Source organism: Ciona intestinalis, chromosome 1 (genome assembly GCF_000224145.3).
Source record: "Ciona intestinalis chromosome 1, KH, whole genome shotgun sequence".
Classification (NCBI taxonomy): Eukaryota; Metazoa; Chordata; class Ascidiacea; order Phlebobranchia; family Cionidae; genus Ciona; species Ciona intestinalis.
The window spans coordinates 7176979-7194949 of NC_020166.2; the positions used below are offsets into that span (position 1 = coordinate 7176979).

General features: G+C 36.2%; 6 protein-coding genes across 13 annotated transcripts; 3 read left to right on the top strand and 3 right to left on the bottom strand.

Moving 5' to 3' along the window:
- Window positions 1–631: 631 nt before the first annotated feature.
- On the bottom strand, window positions 632–5436 carry LOC100183406 (myosin light chain 3, skeletal muscle isoform). Of its 7 annotated transcripts, none has more exons than XM_004225507.4 (8): window positions 5400–5424; window positions 5022–5085; window positions 4918–4945; window positions 3986–4126; window positions 3067–3240; window positions 2562–2639; window positions 1640–1694; window positions 632–1063 (listed from the first exon to the last, which is right to left on the bottom strand). In XM_004225507.4, the coding sequence occupies exons 2-7, from the start codon at window positions 5022–5024 to the stop codon at window positions 1666–1668; spliced, it is 453 nt and encodes a 150-aa protein (XP_004225555.1). In that variant the 5' UTR covers window positions 5025–5085; window positions 5400–5424; the 3' UTR covers window positions 632–1063; window positions 1640–1665. The 7 variants fall into 7 exon arrangements, with proteins under 7 accessions (XP_004225555.1, XP_009862438.1, XP_026691471.1 ...); XM_009864136.3 differs by lacking the exon at window positions 1640–1694 and adding an exon at window positions 2162–2205 and having other exon boundaries at window positions 5400–5423; XM_026835670.1 differs by lacking the exon at window positions 3986–4126 and adding an exon at window positions 3585–3728 and having other exon boundaries at window positions 5400–5420.
- An 811-nt stretch (window positions 5437–6247) lies between these two features.
- LOC108949277 (myosin light chain 3, skeletal muscle isoform-like) lies at window positions 6248–7626 on the top strand. Its single transcript, XM_002128300.4, has 5 exons — window positions 6248–6367; window positions 6495–6522; window positions 6581–6724; window positions 6886–7137; window positions 7431–7626. Exons 1-5 carry the CDS (start codon window positions 6263–6265, stop codon window positions 7469–7471), a joined length of 570 nt encoding a protein of 189 aa, XP_002128336.2. The 5' UTR covers window positions 6248–6262; the 3' UTR covers window positions 7472–7626.
- Window positions 7627–8497: 871 nt separating this feature from the next.
- On the bottom strand, window positions 8498–9764 carry LOC108950041. Of its 2 annotated transcripts, XM_018814613.2 has the most exons (4): window positions 9583–9764; window positions 9379–9525; window positions 9023–9147; window positions 8498–8937 (listed from the first exon to the last, which is right to left on the bottom strand). In XM_018814613.2, exons 1-4 carry the CDS (start codon window positions 9754–9756, stop codon window positions 8691–8693), a joined length of 693 nt encoding a protein of 230 aa, XP_018670158.2. In that variant the 5' UTR covers window positions 9757–9764; the 3' UTR covers window positions 8498–8690. The 2 variants fall into 2 exon arrangements, with proteins under 2 accessions (XP_018670158.2, XP_026691204.1); XM_026835403.1 differs by having other exon boundaries at window positions 9379–9764.
- A 1259-nt stretch (window positions 9765–11023) lies between these two features.
- LOC100175570 (myosin light chain 3, skeletal muscle isoform-like) lies at window positions 11024–12313 on the top strand. The gene is made up of 6 exons (XM_002128453.5): window positions 11024–11128; window positions 11258–11285; window positions 11356–11499; window positions 11690–11941; window positions 12013–12080; window positions 12200–12313. The coding sequence occupies exons 1-5, from the start codon at window positions 11126–11128 to the stop codon at window positions 12051–12053; spliced, it is 468 nt and encodes a 155-aa protein (XP_002128489.1). The 5' UTR covers window positions 11024–11125; the 3' UTR covers window positions 12054–12080; window positions 12200–12313.
- Window positions 12314–14319: 2006 nt separating this feature from the next.
- Window positions 14320–16030, top strand: LOC100177997 (myosin light chain 3, skeletal muscle isoform). The gene is made up of 6 exons (XM_002128209.5): window positions 14320–14405; window positions 14540–14567; window positions 14657–14800; window positions 14918–15169; window positions 15451–15512; window positions 15846–16030. The coding sequence occupies exons 1-5, from the start codon at window positions 14403–14405 to the stop codon at window positions 15489–15491; spliced, it is 468 nt and encodes a 155-aa protein (XP_002128245.1). The 5' UTR covers window positions 14320–14402; the 3' UTR covers window positions 15492–15512; window positions 15846–16030.
- LOC100185780 lies at window positions 16027–17882 on the bottom strand. The gene is made up of 2 exons (XM_002127928.4): window positions 17415–17882; window positions 16027–17328 (listed from the first exon to the last, which is right to left on the bottom strand). The coding sequence occupies exons 1-2, from the start codon at window positions 17563–17565 to the stop codon at window positions 16595–16597; spliced, it is 885 nt and encodes a 294-aa protein (XP_002127964.1). The 5' UTR covers window positions 17566–17882; the 3' UTR covers window positions 16027–16594.
- Window positions 17883–17971: the final 89 nt, after the last annotated feature.

Sequence of the window (17971 nt, forward strand, 5' to 3'; positions counted from 1 at the left end):
TTATTATTTTTAAGTTGAGGGTGAGGGAACTACTATTCGCATCGCTCTTTGTTTGTTAACATGAGCTGAACATGGTATATCAGGATTTAATGGTTGCGACGTATAGTAGGGTGGTCAAAGCTCTCGGCTCATTATCGAAGCGTACACTATTTAAACCTTGAAGCTTAATGTAAGTGAATTTACTGTCGTCAGCGTGTGCACATTTCTGTAGAAAATTCGACGGTATAACTATAACCCAATGAACGCTCATTGGTTATACAGTACTACGGGGTGTATTTTAAGCAATAACAACGCTCTTTTGTATTCGCGGGCTACGGTTACTTAATTCTGTAAATATTCTGTGTATTCATTCATTCATTCAGGGTGGGGTAAGATGGGACACTTTTTAACCCTGGAAAAAAGAACATTCAAAGAATTATAAAACTAATTCCTCATGACTTTCATAAACTGTTGTTAATTGTTCAGAACACGACCAGGATATTTGGATACTGTGCGCTAAATGTGTCCCATCTTTCCCTACTCTACTATATATTGCCAAATGAGACGAGAAAAGAGGATGAGAACATGTTCTGTCATAACTATATACCTCACATGGTTCGAAATATTAGTGATTTGTGACAAAACAAAACAATTGTTTTTATTAAAGTTTTATTTGCCGACAAGAGGATTACGATTGAAAATCAGGTATACACATAACGATTGGTGCAATTAATCAGTTCTTTCTCCATACGAGTTATTAATTAGTATTGGCAAGCAAATCACATTTGCGCAAATTGTTGTCCAGGGTTCAATAGGTATGTATAATGGTGTAACGACTTTGCTACTTTCTGACTAATCAAAACACCGGTCTGATTACGAAACTTTATTTACACTTCATGCGAAAAAATTAGCTGTAATACTATAGGCTGATGATCAGACAGTTGCAAAACCGCAGTTACAAATATTTCTTTACATTCTCTATATAGATAATTGGTAAGTACTTCTAAATGAATAGGGATGGTGTCTTTGTCAAATTGCCAGTCATTTCCAGTTCTTTAGCCACTTAGAATGAGACTAATAAAAGCTGTGGAAACAAAAACAATATTAAGTGGCTTTAATTATTATTGTACTAATGTATATGTTGTTTAACAGACAGTCTAATTTGAAACTTGGGCTTAAGGCAATGCCTGTAGATTATGTAAGTAGTTATGGGTTATGTAAGTAGCACATACATGATTGCAAAAAACTATATGGCGTGGCAATGACATTTTTTTGAGTGGAATTTATTCTACTATTTTTATCAATTAAACATACATCTAAATTGAATTATTTGTAAAATTGTTAATTACAAATGAAATTATTGTGAAGTTTTCACATTTTATCTGTTGAAATGAAATGCAGAATAAATTTGACCATCCAGAGAAAATAATTCTCTTTTATTTAATAAAAGAGGGTTAGTTAAAGTTGTTTATATTCAAACACATGCAGTCATACTAAAACAAAATTCAATTGTGTGTTAGATGAAACCGGAATTGCATCAAAAAGAATTCAGAAATGTTAGCTAAGACTAAACTGGAACAGTTGGTACAAAACATTGGTCCAAACAATAATTACAAGTTTCCATTCGACAACTACTACATGCAGGTCACCTATAACATACTATAAAAGGTGAAGCTTCTTTAATTCTTATCCGCTGGCTACCATTTTGACCAGAGCTACATATGAATGAAGTGATGTTAGTAAGCTAAACATCAACACCAACAACAGTGATTGTTAAGTGATATGGTGTGTTTGGTGCGTATGAAAACTGTGATAAAACTCAACCCATTGATGGTCAATTGAGTAGTAATAAATAAATGCCCGAACCAGTATTCTTTGAAGTATTCATGTTTATACATACAACGTATAAAAATATTAATGAAATTTACTCCATTGATAGTCAGGGAAAAAAGGTTTATAGGTCAATTTTGGCCTTTTATTTTATTAAAAAATAACAAGGAAAAGGTAGTGTTCAAACTTAAGTATAAACTATTTACAGATCAAAACATATATAAATTGTTGGCTAAGATTGTTTGCTAACATGTATATATGAATGGAATTTATAACATAGGTGACATGAGTCTTGCTGCATACACAGTGATGCATGTGATGAATGTGCAGTAAAAGGAAAGTGGAATATTACCAGGAAGTAACAGAGTTAACCCTCAATCAGGTATTTGGAGAATGCTGTGCATAGAAGATAAGAAAGGAAGTTTGAAAGTAATATTGGATAGAGAAATATGTGGGAAAGTAGTTAAGTACAGAAGATGTAGGTTTACTGTTTAGTAAATGTACTAATTTACGTGATTACTCGGAACACTAGTGTGCTGGGTCCTAGGTGTATTAAGAATTGGTCGGGGGAAAAAAGACAGGGTAAACGTGTTGTGGTCTGTGCAGTCTATTGTGTTGAAAACTAACAGTCTATTATATATTTAAATGGTTTTTAAATACACAGCCTCGCTAATATTACATTTATCATATGATGCATTACAACATACAAGTTAGTACTGCATATCAAACTGAAAGAGTGTTAATATTTTTACCTTCATAATTGACACAGCCGTTAGTATCTTCCTGACCAACCATAAGTTGTTCAATTTCCTCTTCATTCATTTTCTCACCTAGTTTAAAAAAAGAATGAATCAGACTAAACTAGTCATTATACTCTTAACAAAAACTTTCATGGTAAAAAATGAGGTTGGAGCTGGAGGAGTGGAGGTATCATATTTTATCAGGTGTAACTGAAAAACAACTTATGCTAGTTAATGTACTTGGTAGTATGTCAAGGAGGTCTCTTATCAAAACCATGTAACTAAGTGTTTAGTGGTTACCTATTATTACTACTAAATGTATAACTGTTTCCTTTTTAACCTGACAGAAAACCATGGCCTAAGCCAAATAAAACAATAATATTTTTTATAAATATTTGACACAAAGTAAATTGAAATTTGATCATTAATTAGTGTTAGTTTCATAAAAGACTTATTTCTTTACACACGGTTTCATAAACCCTAGCTTAAGCATGTAGAGCAAATCATGACAACTTACCAAGAGAGGCAAGCACGTGTCTAAGTTCAGCTCCCATTACAGTTCCGTTGTTTTCTTTGTCAAAAACTCTAAGACCTTCAATGAAATCTTCAATGTTGCTCGGTACAGCTTGTCTCTTGATTTGGGCAAGCATGGGAAGGAATTCTTCGAAGGTAACGGTCTTGCTGTTGAGTTCTAAATGGAATTTAGGTATTAGTATAACATATTATAAAGGTGAATGGTTCTTGGATTATTGTATTGAGGAACACATATACCAAGTCGCCTTTTTCATTATAAAAAATAGCTTAGAAGGATAAAGTAAATTCAGAATAGTGATGTATATATACATTTTTTTTTTTTGAATTTACATTAAACATTTGTGGAGTTGAATGTTACAATTAACACAACATGCAGATAAACTTATGGCGAATGGGAAAACTGCTCACAAAATTTATTACAATGCAAAATGTGAATGCTAACATGCATCTGCCATCTAATACTATAGTTTCAAAGTTGGACTTAATCCACCAGCAAAATACCTTCTGGTGTGGGATTGTTTAAAACCTTGGTTACTTCAGCATTGGTTGGATTTTGACCAAAAGCTCTGAAGCAATCACCCACTTCGAAATAAGCGATTTTGTCTTCGCCGGTCTTGTCGAAAAGTGAAAAGCAATCTCTGTATTCTGAGGTGTGGTGGGCAAGCAGGGGGGGTTGGGTATGGTATGAGAGGTGAAACAAAGTTTCAGAGTGAAGTGTTTTGGGTATGAAAAGCAAAGAGAAGTGAAATAAAAGTGGTGGATATAAAAGTTGGGTTAAGTATGGTATTTCACAACGCTGATACGAGCTATACATAATAAATACACCATGCTTCTGTCTTGTGATAGCATACTACATCAAATAATGCGTGTGTAGTTATTTCACAAGATGGGGTGAGGATTACCCTCTTTCTTAGGGTTTCCAAGGACTTTGTTAACGTCGGCATTGGTGGGGTCATCACCAAGGGCACGAATAAGACTACCAACGAGGCTGTATGGGATTTTATCCTGACCCCGATCGAAAAGCTCGAAAGCTTCTTTGAATTCTACAATGTTAATGTTAAATAAACAGGAGTGTTCGGCATAGTCCCCTTTTACGATTAGGAAATCACTGCTAGCTAGAAATGTCTTTATTAGTTATTTGTAGGTGGTTATGCTCTTGTACTTTTGGTTCATTTTAATGACTTTGTCTTTACTGATTGCTAGCCATGTGTGTACCAGTGTCCAGTACCAATTACTGATATAAGCAATTACAAAACAGCAATCTACAAAGGACCATGTAAACAAAAGCAACCGGATGTGAATAGAAACCATTAACTGTTTGTGTGTTGATTATGCGCACTATGAAGTCAAGCAATTTAGGAGTAAACATTAATAGCGACACACGCCAGACTTCTAAGTTTGGATTAAGTGTTTAGTTCTAATTTGAGGGTTTGCTTTATTATTTTGTTTTACTTTAAAGCGGTCGAGCAATTAACACTACAAGCTCAAAGCCGCGCCGACGAGCGCAGCTGACGGGTATTGACCAATCAGCGGCGTGCTTGCTTTTCGCGAACTACCGACAGCGAAACCAAATAAGGAGTGCACGCGTACGCACACACACGCAGGGCGGCACTCGGCCGGTATGACGTAACGCTGATAAACGGAAGATAGACGAGATACAGCTACGATTAGTGACTTCAGCTGTTGTGTTTGAGAAAGCACAGACCGAACGAAATTCCTATTACCTACAACATTCTAGTCCCCTACAATGGTGCCCATAGCCATTTTTACCTAAACGCGCAAAATTCTGTAAAATTCTAGACACTACAACAAATTAAAGGTTTTGCTTATTTACCTGAAAGTTGTTCGTCGGAGAAATTGCTCTGTAAAATAAACCAGTATTATTTCACAACCTAAAGTTAGTATTTGCAATAAAATACAACTGTAAATCATACTTACCATTTTGATGTGTAGTGTTTATGTCGAATTTGGTCAAGAATTATTAATGACAAGTCCTAGGTTCCTGTTAAAACATACTTGTTTTTGTACGTTAACAACGGTTTTGGGTTCCCGTTACTATGTCCGAATTACGTTTAGGTCCTGGCTCATAAAAGCTTAATATGTTTTATTTCTTTATTACCACGATTTAAAACCATCACGATTCGTTTTGCTATATTGTTGTACACTTGTTTGCTTTACGAACGCGATTCGAAAAAACTAAAATGACTGACTTGCTGTTCTGCATTTTAACGCAGTTGGTGGTCTAACGTTTAGTATTTCCATTGAGTTAATTTCCACAATACCAACTGTGCACAGCTAAATTAACATTACACTTACTATTTCCCCACCCAAGATTAAAGTAGTGCCAACTCTATCCAACGTACTCGCACACACGCAACTGTTGAGTTCGTCAAGTGAAGGACCCTAAACAAAATAAATTTGCCTTTTTCTTACTTTCTCTCAGTTGGCAAGGTCTCTCCGCTGCACTCGTGTGACGTCATGATGAGATTCGTGCAATTTCTGGGAAATAAGAAGTCAAATATTACAAACACGAAGGTTTTATATGCTTGCAGAACTTAACAATCATATTCATGTTTCAACTATCTAAACAAATTTAAATGGAATGGTAGGGCAAAAAGATATACAGAATAGTAAACTCATTACTATCGCCAATTATGTAACAAACATTAAGTAATATGGGGTAAGATGGATACCGTTAACAAATAATATATTATATTGCCCAATCGTGCTTTTACCAATTAACAAAGCTCGCATGAGGACAATTATGTTAATATTCTTTGTTAACTACTAAACAGTCCATAAAAGTGAGGAAAAACATGAACTATCGTACCCCAACATACTCTATATTAAATTTACGTTACAAAAAAAGGTATAACGTCGCGTGTGGTCGTTTGCATAATCCGAGTGACCGCGAGGATGTGAACTATTTGAACTCTTTACACCATCTAGCGGCCACATTATAGCGTACATACGAAAAAATCCGGTTTTCAAAAAAACTCATACAAAAAAAAACGTTAAAATTTTCATATAAATGCAAAATCTTTAATATAGGATTGCGAAGGTAATAGAATCTATCTACAAGTCTACACTCGATCTTACCTTGTCGTCACGTAACCGCCTGTTATCGCACGTGAGACTTGTTGATGACGTCACGTTGTAGGTCACCGCAGAAAGTATAAATGCCCCAGCTTCATGCTGAACAGTATCCAATTCTGCTCAAGCATCCTCCAGCAAGCATCAATCTTCTTTCAAGACTTTGTTCAACCAACTCTATTTTCAAAATGGTAAAGTCTTCTTTCACGGATGTTTAGGTTATCTTTATTCTTAAAGAAATAGCACATCTAACTCGTGACTAGTGTTACTAACGTGTTAAGATGTTATCGATAATAATTTCGTGTTTTTTGTCTACAGGCAGAAATCCCGGAAGAACGTATGGAAGGTAGGGTGAGCTAGACTTCTATACCTATATAATAGGACTAACGTCACCAAACTTTTAGAAATCAAGGAAGCTTATGAAATCTTCTGCCGAACCACTGAGATGGAACTTGGATTCGATCAAGTTGGAGATGTTTTCCGAGCCATTAACCTTAACCCAACCATTGAAGATGTAGAGAACGCTCTTGGAAACCCAACAAAAGAAGGTTTGTATTTAAACGACCGAATACGAAAACGCACAGTATATACTCTGTCGTCCTTAAGCCCCAAATCAGCCAGATCGAACTTCGTCGAGTTTAGCGTCATATTCAAGTCAAATAATTTTTATCCATGGGACATTTAGTCAAATGTATAACTTTGTGTACAGATATGGCTGCCAAGAAATTGAAGATCGAGGAGTTCCTTCCAGTGTACACTAAGTTGGTTACTGAATTTACTGAAGGCACTTACGATGATATCCTTGAAGGTCTTCGTGTTTTCGACAAGGAAGGTAACGGAACAGTTATGGGAGCTGAGATCAGACACGTCCTTCGAACCCTTGGTGAGAAGATGACAACACAAGAAATCAGTGCTTGCATGGACGGCCAGGAAGATATGAATGGTTCAATCAACATCGATAGTAAGTGCTGGCTTCTTATAAATTGCAGTTTTAATATAAAGTAAGGTGGGGGAAGATGGGACACCTCTTCATTTTATTTTCTCGGCCCATTTGGTAGTAAACAAAGAACGTTCATAGAATTTTAAACCGAATCCTCATAATTCACATGAACTCTCCTTAATTGTTTAAAATACGACCAGGATTTGGAAATCATGTGTTAAAAGTGTCTCGTCTTCCCACACAGTACTGTTCAGCATTAAATTCCTGTAGTGTTCACAAGTTATTTGTATGATTACAATTTCCTTTCTTTTCAGCTTTCTGCAGATACCTATTGGAGGAAAAGAAAGCCGAATAATCAACTTTCGAATAAACAGCCGACAATTTTCTTTATTAAAGTCGTTTTGTTTTTACCAATTAATTTTGTTGCTATTTATTTTTTAAAAGTAAAAAGCGTTTTCGAACCATGATTTTGTAAACGTTTAAATAAAATGACAATGAAAGAATATTAAACGACCGGTTGGTAACTAATTCTAAAGCTTGTACAAATACATCACGTATATGTAAAAGCGTCGCTGTTGTATGTGGTAAGGTGGGGAAAGATAGGACATCTTTACATTCTACTTCCTTGTCCCATTTGACAGTAAACAAAGAACATTCGACAAATTATAAAACTGTATCCTCGCGACTTCCCTATAGACCGTGGTTGTTTAAAACACGATCGGAATATTTGGATATTATGTGCCAAAGGTGTCATGTCCTTCCCAACCCTAATATATCTATATTTAAAAAAAACAAATTACAGCGGGCAGCGCATAACATGAAAAAGGCGTTTTATAATAATACAGTGGAATTACACATATTTACAAGAAATGCTTATGCGCGTTGCGGCAAGAATGATAATAAATAAGAATAGTTGCCAGTCTTTGTCTAAGCGTAAAAAAAGGAACAGTTCCAATGCAACACTCAAATATTGTTGTTCAATTTATTTGATCTTGGCTTCTGTAGGTCCTTTACCATTACGTAAACACATTTGTCTTTCATTTTTGCTTGAGCAAACACAGCTACACCGGTATATGGATCTTTTTAAGACAAAAAATAGTAATGGGGAAAGTATCTCAAGACAAGCTGTACACACACTATACCAGAAATCGCAAAAAATAGACTTATCCTATTTAAAACAAATAGCAACGTTCTATATATGAAAATCGTAAAGATACGGTTTTGTAATTCTACAATTTTTTTAACTCACTGCCAAATGGGACAAGAAAATAGATTGAGAAGGTGTCCGATCTTCCCCACCCTACTGTATATTGCCGTGAAAGTGCTGTTGCCATTACCAGATTACAACAAACATCGCATGTCTGTTTTGATAACACCGAAACGGACAGTATCTCTGTATTCAGTATGACCGAAATGACGACTGCACAACCATATATATTTACAACAGGCACATGCAAATAATTACAAGAAAATTCTGTCTTTACAGAGCGTTGCAACAAGAAAGGTAACAAATACAAATGCGTGCTGGTGTTTGTCTTAGTTTTAAATAAAATGAAACAGTTCTAATAGAGTACTCATAGTTTGCTCTTCAATTTATTTGATCTTGGCTTCTGTAGGTCTATTACCATCACGTGAACACAGTTGTCTTTCGCTTCTGCTTGAGCAAACACAGCTACACCGGTATATGGATCTTTATAACTTGTCATGTCTATCTTCTTTATACATTTGTATCCCAATCTCTGGACGATACCCATTGATTTTACTGACGTTGAAAATCCGACACAAAAATCAAACCCCCGTTCTACAAAAAACTCCGCATGTCTGCATGAGACGTAAAGTAAAAAAAAAACGTTCTTTATATTTATTTAAAATTTCCTCAATAAAACCAGAAAATAATTCTACCAACCTTTTCGCGAGTTCTGTGCCGATTCCTTGATTTGAATATTCGGACGAAACTACACTGAGATCACCAATTACGAAGTTGGTACTATCGAGATCTTCCTCTAAACTTGATTCTGACCACTCTTCAAACTGAATAAAGAGGAAGCTGCTGTTGTTTAATTCACTGATTCTGGTGGCAGCACAAAGTTCTTTCCGACTTGGTGGGGCAGGGAAGTGTTCTGTTTTATCCCGGCTTATGAGTTATCATGTATCTATACTCTTAAAAGTACCCAAATACTGAGCAGAAGGTATTCATTTTTTACTCTTGAAGATCAGCATATATCCCTCTTTAACATTTTCGCTATACATTTACATACTTACTCTTTGCATATATAGAACTTTTTCCGGAACTTTGCTCCTTCTGAAACTTGGGATTTTGTAACATTTAAGTTTCCCCATCGACAAACCACACATTTTCTTGCTCAAACTGTCATATGCCCCAATACTCACACCCTGCGGCACCACGTCCTGTAATTGAATGAAGTTTAACAATTCCCATAATCTTTGCAACACAACCCCACTCACCCTAGCTACGTCATCAGCGTACCATCGCATTTCTTCATCGGTCAACGAAAGGCATTTGGACATTGGTTCATAGGGTAAGTAATGCTCGATCAGTAGCTCAATGACGTCATTAATGTCGTCATCACCTAGCAGTCTATACACAACTTGAGTTTTTCTTTCCATGTTTTGTTCCATACACTAAACTAGACTAACATATTAGCTTTAAAAATAACGCAAAGAAAATGTCCCGAAATGTTAAGAATAATACGTTCAAACACGCGCATACGCAATCCTCGCCTGCTGGTTGCAGTAACTTGAACATAAAAAATGTAAATGCGTTTTGTCGTTATGGTCACTGCTGTCTCCCATTTCCTATATGTTTGAGTAACTTCGCTTTTGCATCCGTTTGGATTTTGCGGTTATACCAGAAATACTAAAGACAACCCATTAGAAACAACGCAAGCTAAAGAAAATCAACTTAACCCCTATATAGTTATATAGATTGCAATTAAAATATTTGTACTTTGACTGGCAGATGCTACTGTGCAGTAAATAGAACTAAAAATATAAGCATTAAGTTAAAGTTAACTCGACTAAAATCAAGTTCACAACCACAGTACAGAACTAACCAAGCGTAAAGAACTAACCAATCGTACAATTATGTTCAAGTAAAGGAAAGCGTGTAGGACGAGGTGCATCACACAACAACAGTCGTGCTTCCATCGGGTGTCGCAGAAATCTGGCTCCCCTACAAAACTGATTTCCACTGGATACTTTTACCTATTTTATGAGAATCTAGAACTCTGGTTTCGACTAAAAATAAAAGGTTTGGATGCGATTTATTTGTACATTTCTGTATTAATAACACGCCATCAACGACGAAAAAGGACGACAAACATACATTTTCCTATTAAATAAAATAAACTAACTATATATATATGTATGTGTGTGTATGTATTCGAGTAGTCTTCGTTTGGAACACGATTTATAGGTTTCTAATAAAAATGTTCCGTGTAGCCGATGCTGGGAACCAGATTTCCGCGACACCGTCAGGAAATAACTCGATGCAATAACGTTCATGAACAATACACATGAATTAGTACAAGTCATAACGATTAATGCAAGCAACAGGACTACAATCAGTTATGAAAAACACATAAAACCAAAAAGCATAACAATTGAGCAAACATTAGAGAGAATATGGTGGAAGTGGTGCATATTGTATACAGAAGCTAATATAGATGGACTTTTATATGCGATCTGATGCGCATGTTTTAAAATTACATCTACTTTTCCCTGAAGTGCTGTTAACACTATATAGCAGACTACTCGCTGCTTGTGCAACATCTGTTTATCCCTTTCGGTCATTGGCTTTTGGACTGTCATCACAATGCCGCCTGTTCTCACGTAACAAACCCGCTTTTGATGACGTCACACCTCAGGTCATCGGTGACTATTATAAAAGCCCCAGCTTCATGTTTAACAGTATCCACTTCTGCTCAAGCATCTTTCAGCAAGCATCAATCTTCTTTCAAGACTTTCTTTAATCACCTCAAACAGTAAAATGGTAAGACCTTTTGTACGGATGCTTTGGCTCTTTTTTAAACCTTACCCATGTATTAAATAATGGCATCTAACATTTGACTAGAGTTACTACTTTTCAAAGTCCTTAACAACGTCTTAAACTTTTCTACAGGCAGAAATCCCAGAAGAACGTATGGAAGGTACGTAGGACAAACTAAAATGTCAACATGTACGCACACAACCAAAATAACATTATATTATACTCTTTAGAAATCAAGGAAGCTTATGAAATCTTTTGCCGAACCACTGAGATGGAACTTGGATTCGATCAAGTAGGAGATGTTTTCCGAGCCATTAACCTTAACCCAACCATTGAAGATGTAGAGAACGCTCTTGGAAACCCATCGAAAGAAGGTTTGTATTTTGTTAAGGCAAGACGCTTCTCCGGCATAGTCAAATACTTTAGCATCTTAAGAAAATTTTTGCTGTCTCCACTGGTTTAGATGCACTTTAACGAAATGGCTGACGCCTGACGATGAACAAGTTTAAACGCTATGGTAACTAACGTACGATAATTCCTATAAAACATGTTTATATCTTACAGATATGGCTGCCAAGAAATTGAAGATCGAAGAGTTCCTTCCAGTGTACACCAAATTGGTTACTGAATTCACTGAAGGCACTTACGACGATATCCTTGAAGGTCTTCGTGTTTTCGACAAGGAAGGTAACGGAACAGTTATGGGAGCTGAGATCAGACACGTCCTTCGAACCCTTGGTGAGAAGATGACAACCCAAGAAATCAGTGCTTGCATGGACGGCCAGGAAGATATGAATGGTTCAATCAACATTGATAGTAAGTGACCGGCTTTATGCATAGCTGGTCATTATAACATTACTAACAACTGCAATCTGATTTATTCTTAGCTTTCTGCCGATACCTCTTGGAAGAGAAAAAAGCTGAATAGGATGGCAAAGGGGCGGTTTAAGTAAAGGTATGTGCAAAAAAACGAAATACAGAATTAAAATTATGCTAAACTACATGCGAAAACAATATTCTTTTAAAACTGTTTACTAAATGCGTATATACATTAACAATCACATTGTTTTTCAGGTCTTTTTAAATCAAGAAATCAAGATTTAAATGGATTTTCAAAATCGACACGTTGCTTGTTTATTTAATTGTGTTTATTCGTAAATTATAATAAAATTGAATCATTTGACATCACTTTTGCTGCTGTTATGTTACGATTGTAAAAGAAATGCATAGTCGGTCTTAACATTACAAAAACATGTAATAATGATTGGAATTATGTTACTGGTGCTAGTCAATCAGTTTAACCTTCAAGGGTATATAGTTCAATAAAGTAATTGAGTTAATACGCTTCCAAACTTTCAATTGCACTGAATTGTGTATAGGATTAGGACGGACACTATGCAGACATTGTATTCGCTGTGACCAGACTCAGATTGCGTATACAGTATAAGGGGGTAGATGGGACACCATCAGTACATAATATCCAAAATATGAGCCACCAATGTCGCCTTATGTGTAATTGGGCATAACAGCCCTTAACTGTAATTTCTTTAACTCATTGTCATTTATCGGTTTTATAAACTGTAAATCATATATTATAAAACAGTTAGGTAAGGTAACTATAGTAAGCCGGCACAAGCTGTACAGAATACTCAGTCGTTGCCTCGCAATGTGAGAATTACTGCTGAGTTACATTCATTCATTCATTCAACCGACCGGAAAACTTGAGCAATTTGTTGCACACTTTATGTTTATTAGAATGATGTTTCGGTAACTGCAAAACGTCACTATAAACATAAATGAAACTTTATTAATTAGCTTGATGTGTAAATTAACTTCTTCAGCATCTCTGGTCTAAAATATTCAGCTCTGGTTGTAAGGTTGGTTGTAACTAGCGATTTTGACAATTCGCTTGTGACAACTGTGTTACGGCCATTACCAATAAATGTATTGAACAGCGATACGTATACGCCCGTCAGCACGGGGCGTATATAGCAAAACACATACTACAAGCATCTACTGGCAAGCCACATATATACGTTAATTGGATTGTTATACTGATTTGGAGTTTGAATGTGTAACACAAACTGATGACTCTTGTAATAGAGGGATAGAGTTATATACAATAAACAGTCATGTGTTACGCATTTCCAAATTTTAAAACGCTCGTGATCATTAGATCTATTAAACTATACCTACTAATATAAGTAACTTATAGTCAATTAAATCTGCTATTATAATAAGACAACTAAGAGTGCTGATACCAAAACATGTGATTGACACTTTGAGTCGATCTGGGCCTCAATCAAGTTTCGATAAACGATTCTCAATGTCACATACTTTCCGTATTCACGTTCAACCAAGTTTCTTATGTTAATAGCCTAAATGAAAAGACTCTCTGTATACATCTCTTGCAACAATCCACATGTACCTACATGTAGTTCTTTGGGGTAAAATGGAATATACGGTTAGCACTTGAGCCCCATATTTCCTGATCGTGTTTTGTTAACAACGTTCATTTAAAGTCGCTGGGCTACGGTTTTATAATTCTCCAACAATTTGTTGTTTACTACTAAATGAAACACAATAAAACATGTCCAATTTTAACTCGTCCTACTATAGAGGATCTTAACTACGGTAAAGAGTGATCGTCTCGTAACTGAGAATGCTAGATTTAAATTTTAATGCTGTTGTCATTTTTGACGTGCCTTATTTTTAAACATAATACACAGCGGTTATTGTTTTTACCATATGGTCACTTAATGGGTTTTACATAATGCCAAACACGTAAGGAATACCCCGATGGTACATATTGGTAGCATTATGAATGCTAATACACAATGTTATTGTATGGTGAAAAGTGAAGAACTTTTCACCATACAATACACTTTTTAGTGTAAAACTGTTTATACAAATTTAATTTCGAAATATTTAAAAATCATTTTCCATTCGCAAAGTGTGTAGTATCCAAGAACGTGACTAAATAAATATGCGCTCAAAACTTTACTCTTACTTTTCGAGGCTCATGCTGGTTGCGTTCAAGGACCAGAAGAAACACATAATCACCCGACCAAAGCGAAACAGCTTTGTTCACAACTAATCAAATTTCTTCCACCGCCTGTTCTCACGTCACTAATTCCGCCTGTCTATTCTGATGACGTCATATATCAGGTCATTATGTCTGTTATAAAAGCGCTGGGTCGAAGTTTAACAGCATTCAGTTCTGCTTAAGCATAATCTAGCAAGCATCAAACATCCTTCAAGACGATAAACTATTATAATGGTAAGTGTAGTTGTATGCATTGCTGGGGAAGCACCAGTAGTAATATACCATACCGATAAAACTAGTTTAGATTGTTTAGAATTTTATGTAGGATAAGCCTAAAACTTAATAACAACTGTCGATTTTGTCTACAGGCAGAAATCCCAGAAGAACGTATGGAAGGTAAGACAACCAATAGTGTTAAGAGCCCTAATTTTAAAGGGCTGTTTTAATGCTGGTGATTAAAAACTAACGTCATGCTTATCTATCAGAAATCAAGGAAGCTTATGAAATCTTCTGCCGAACCACTGAGATGGAACTTGGATTCGATCAAGTTGGAGATGTTTTCCGAGCCATTAATCTTAACCCAACCATTGAAGATGTAGAGAACGCTCTTGGAAACCCATCGAAAGAAGGTTTGTCTTTTGTTATGGCAAGACGTTCCTCTTTTGCTCTGCTGGTGGTGGTGAATGTTTTAAACGCGGTGGTAGCTAACATACAATACTCCTATATAAAATGTTTATATCTTATAGATATGGCTGCCAAGAAATTGAAGATCGAAGAGTTCCTTCCAGTGTACACCAAGTTGGTTACTGAATTCACTGAAGGCACTTACGATGATATCCTTGAAGGTCTTCGTGTTTTCGACAAGGAAGGTAACGGAACAGTTATGGGAGCTGAGATTAGACACGTCCTCCGAACCCTTGGTGAGAAGATGACAACACAAGAAATCAGTGCTTGCATGGACGGTCAGGAAGATATGAATGGTTCAATCAACATCGACAGTAAGTATAACCTACAATCTAAGTAGGGACGTGCAAGTCAACATTTTGAGGTATGCAGTGCCCATTGTTAAATAGTAGGTTGGGAAAGATGAGGCAAGCTTTTATTTTATGTTACACCTTCCCATTTGCTGGAAAATTAGGAAGTTTACAGAATGATATTACCGCATCCCACGACTAAAAGAGTGTTTTTTATTTGTTAAAAAGTAGGAAATGTGGAATAGAAGGTTTTTATCTTACCCCTTATACCATAATAAACTTATAACCTGACATGTATTTCTTAGCTTTCTGCCGATACCTCTTGGAAGAGAAAAAAGCTGAATAAGACGACCAAGTAACAATTTAGGTAAAAGTTGTTGTTGAAGTAATAAAGTTATTATATAGTGGGGTGGGGGGAGATGGGACACGTTTGCATTCTATTTTCTCGTCCCATTTGGTAGTAAACAGAGAAGAATCAAATGATTATAAAGCCGTATCCTCACGACTCCCACAGACCGTTGTTAATTGTTTAAAACATGATCAGGATATTTGGATATTATGTGCTAAAGTTATCCCATATTACCCCAGAGTACTTCGGAAAAAATGTAATAAACACGTGAAAAATCATTATTTTAAAACTATGCTTCTGTAGGCTAAGCAGCATCATATAAACCTATACTTTATACCCATATATTTTTAGGACTTTTCAACAGTTGAGAATTCAAGAATGAAATGGACTAAATCAATGACGACACCAAATATTGTGTTGAGAAATTATTCGTAAATTATAATAAAATCCCTAATGTTTCATCATTATGTTTCCTACGGTGTTGAAATTGTATGATGCAACAGTTTAAGCCAGTTAATACACTACGGATGAATGAATGTTCTTTGTTTACTAACAAATAGGACAAGAAAAGAGAATGAAAAGGTGTCCCATCTTCCCCCACCATATATATAAGGCAGAGATCAGTATGGGACGCGCGCTCAAACGTTATGAGAGCTTTGGCAAAGGACTTGGGCCCAAACACGTTAAGAACGAAGGCTACTGATATGTTTATTACATTTCGGGGTCTTTTAAAAATGCTTTAGTTGAGCGAATGAGTTATTCGACCAACAAAGTAAAATAACCATAGGAAATTTGTAAAAAAGGCCGTGTTTCAATGAAAAATAGGCGTCATGATATTGCCATTGTCGGTTTTCTCGACGACGAACAATGTCTGTCGCAAATTTGTATAAGCTTTCTCTCGCACATAAAAGTATCATGATTATGGACACGTTTATAATTTTAAGCCTTCGGGCGACATTCCAAAGCCTTGTAGCGACGACTGCTCATGTTTAATATAACGTGCGTGATTATACGACAAAATCTAAATATTTGAAACATACTTAATACACGGTAAAAAAGCAGTGATAAGACGACTGATTGATCAAAATCTAGAGGCACAGTTATTCGCTGTTAGAACCGTACGATAAGGGCGTGCTTCGAAGGAATTTTTCCTGGGACAAACTTGCAGTTGAAGGTTTTGATGTTGTGGGGTCCATTGAGCCGTACAGCACATCGTCAACTACACCAAGCATGAGCCGTTTACACCGACATTTTTGACGGTCGCTCATTTTTTTCATGTCGGGCAGCAAGCTCTTCAGGAATGATACATCTGCATCATCTTCGTTGGTCATTGTGAAAGTATTTGGGTTTGCTTGGAAACTATAGGAACCATTGTCGGGGAATTCTTGAGTGTGCTGCTTGCGCTTTTTATTCCCTCGACTTTGAGAGAACTTATTGAAGACTAGTGGTTTATCATCTTCAATTTTCGGAACTGTGCTGGGTGGAGGGCTTGTCTTCTCGTAGAGTCTAGACGTACTGGACTGTTTTCCAAAATTTGAGTTCCAAGGTGCCGATGCTTCTATAACTTCAATCTCTAAGTCGGCTGCTGGATATCTTTGTACCGGTTGCGAGAAATCAAACTCGTTGCTGTCCAGCATGGTCGGTCTTGGAGAATGCCTGCTAAAAGAATCTTCTTCGTCCTGAATAGGCTGACTGCGGGTAAATGGTATCAGGAACTGCATATGATCTGCAAGGTAGTACGGTTTCCGACCTTGGGCGCTTCCATTTTTTTGGTTTCGAAGGTGACGACAAAAACTTGCTCGTAGATTTACCCACCGCTCTTTACATGTTTGAACTAAAAAAACGGGTTAGTGTTAATGGAATTTTGTCAATTTAAACTTGATACAAAAACCGAATTATACAGAAATATTTGCATTTTACCACTTTCATTTGACTCTTGAGCGATAGCAAGCCAAGCTTCAGTTTGAATTTCTCTGTTGTTGTATTGTTCCGAAAACGGATTATACAAAACTTCATGCCGTTCAATCATTTTGACGAAATTAACATTAAATCCATGGTCTCCCTTCATCATTGTTTATGGTTTGTTAAAATTAAACATAAACAAAGGAGTACAGTATTTAAACGTGAATCCTAAAGAACATAATGGGCAATGCAATTAAGTTAAACTCCCCAACGCCCAAAATGACATGGTCCAGACATCTATGTTGCGTCGTGAAAAGCGAACGTTCTGTCATGTCTGCCCTCTCCGAATCATTTCTTTGTCTGTTCAAGAATAAACATAAAACTGTGTTAAAACTTGCTGTTTTAACCCGCAAATTATATTTTGTAACTAAATATACACAACACAGAATAGTTAATTTTGCTCAAACTCTTCGCTAATTTCTTACAAAACAGACAACGGCCAACACACAGAACGTTTTAGACAAACTGTCGTGCGATTATGTTTTCTTGGGCAAGACATGTCACGTGCGCTCCTT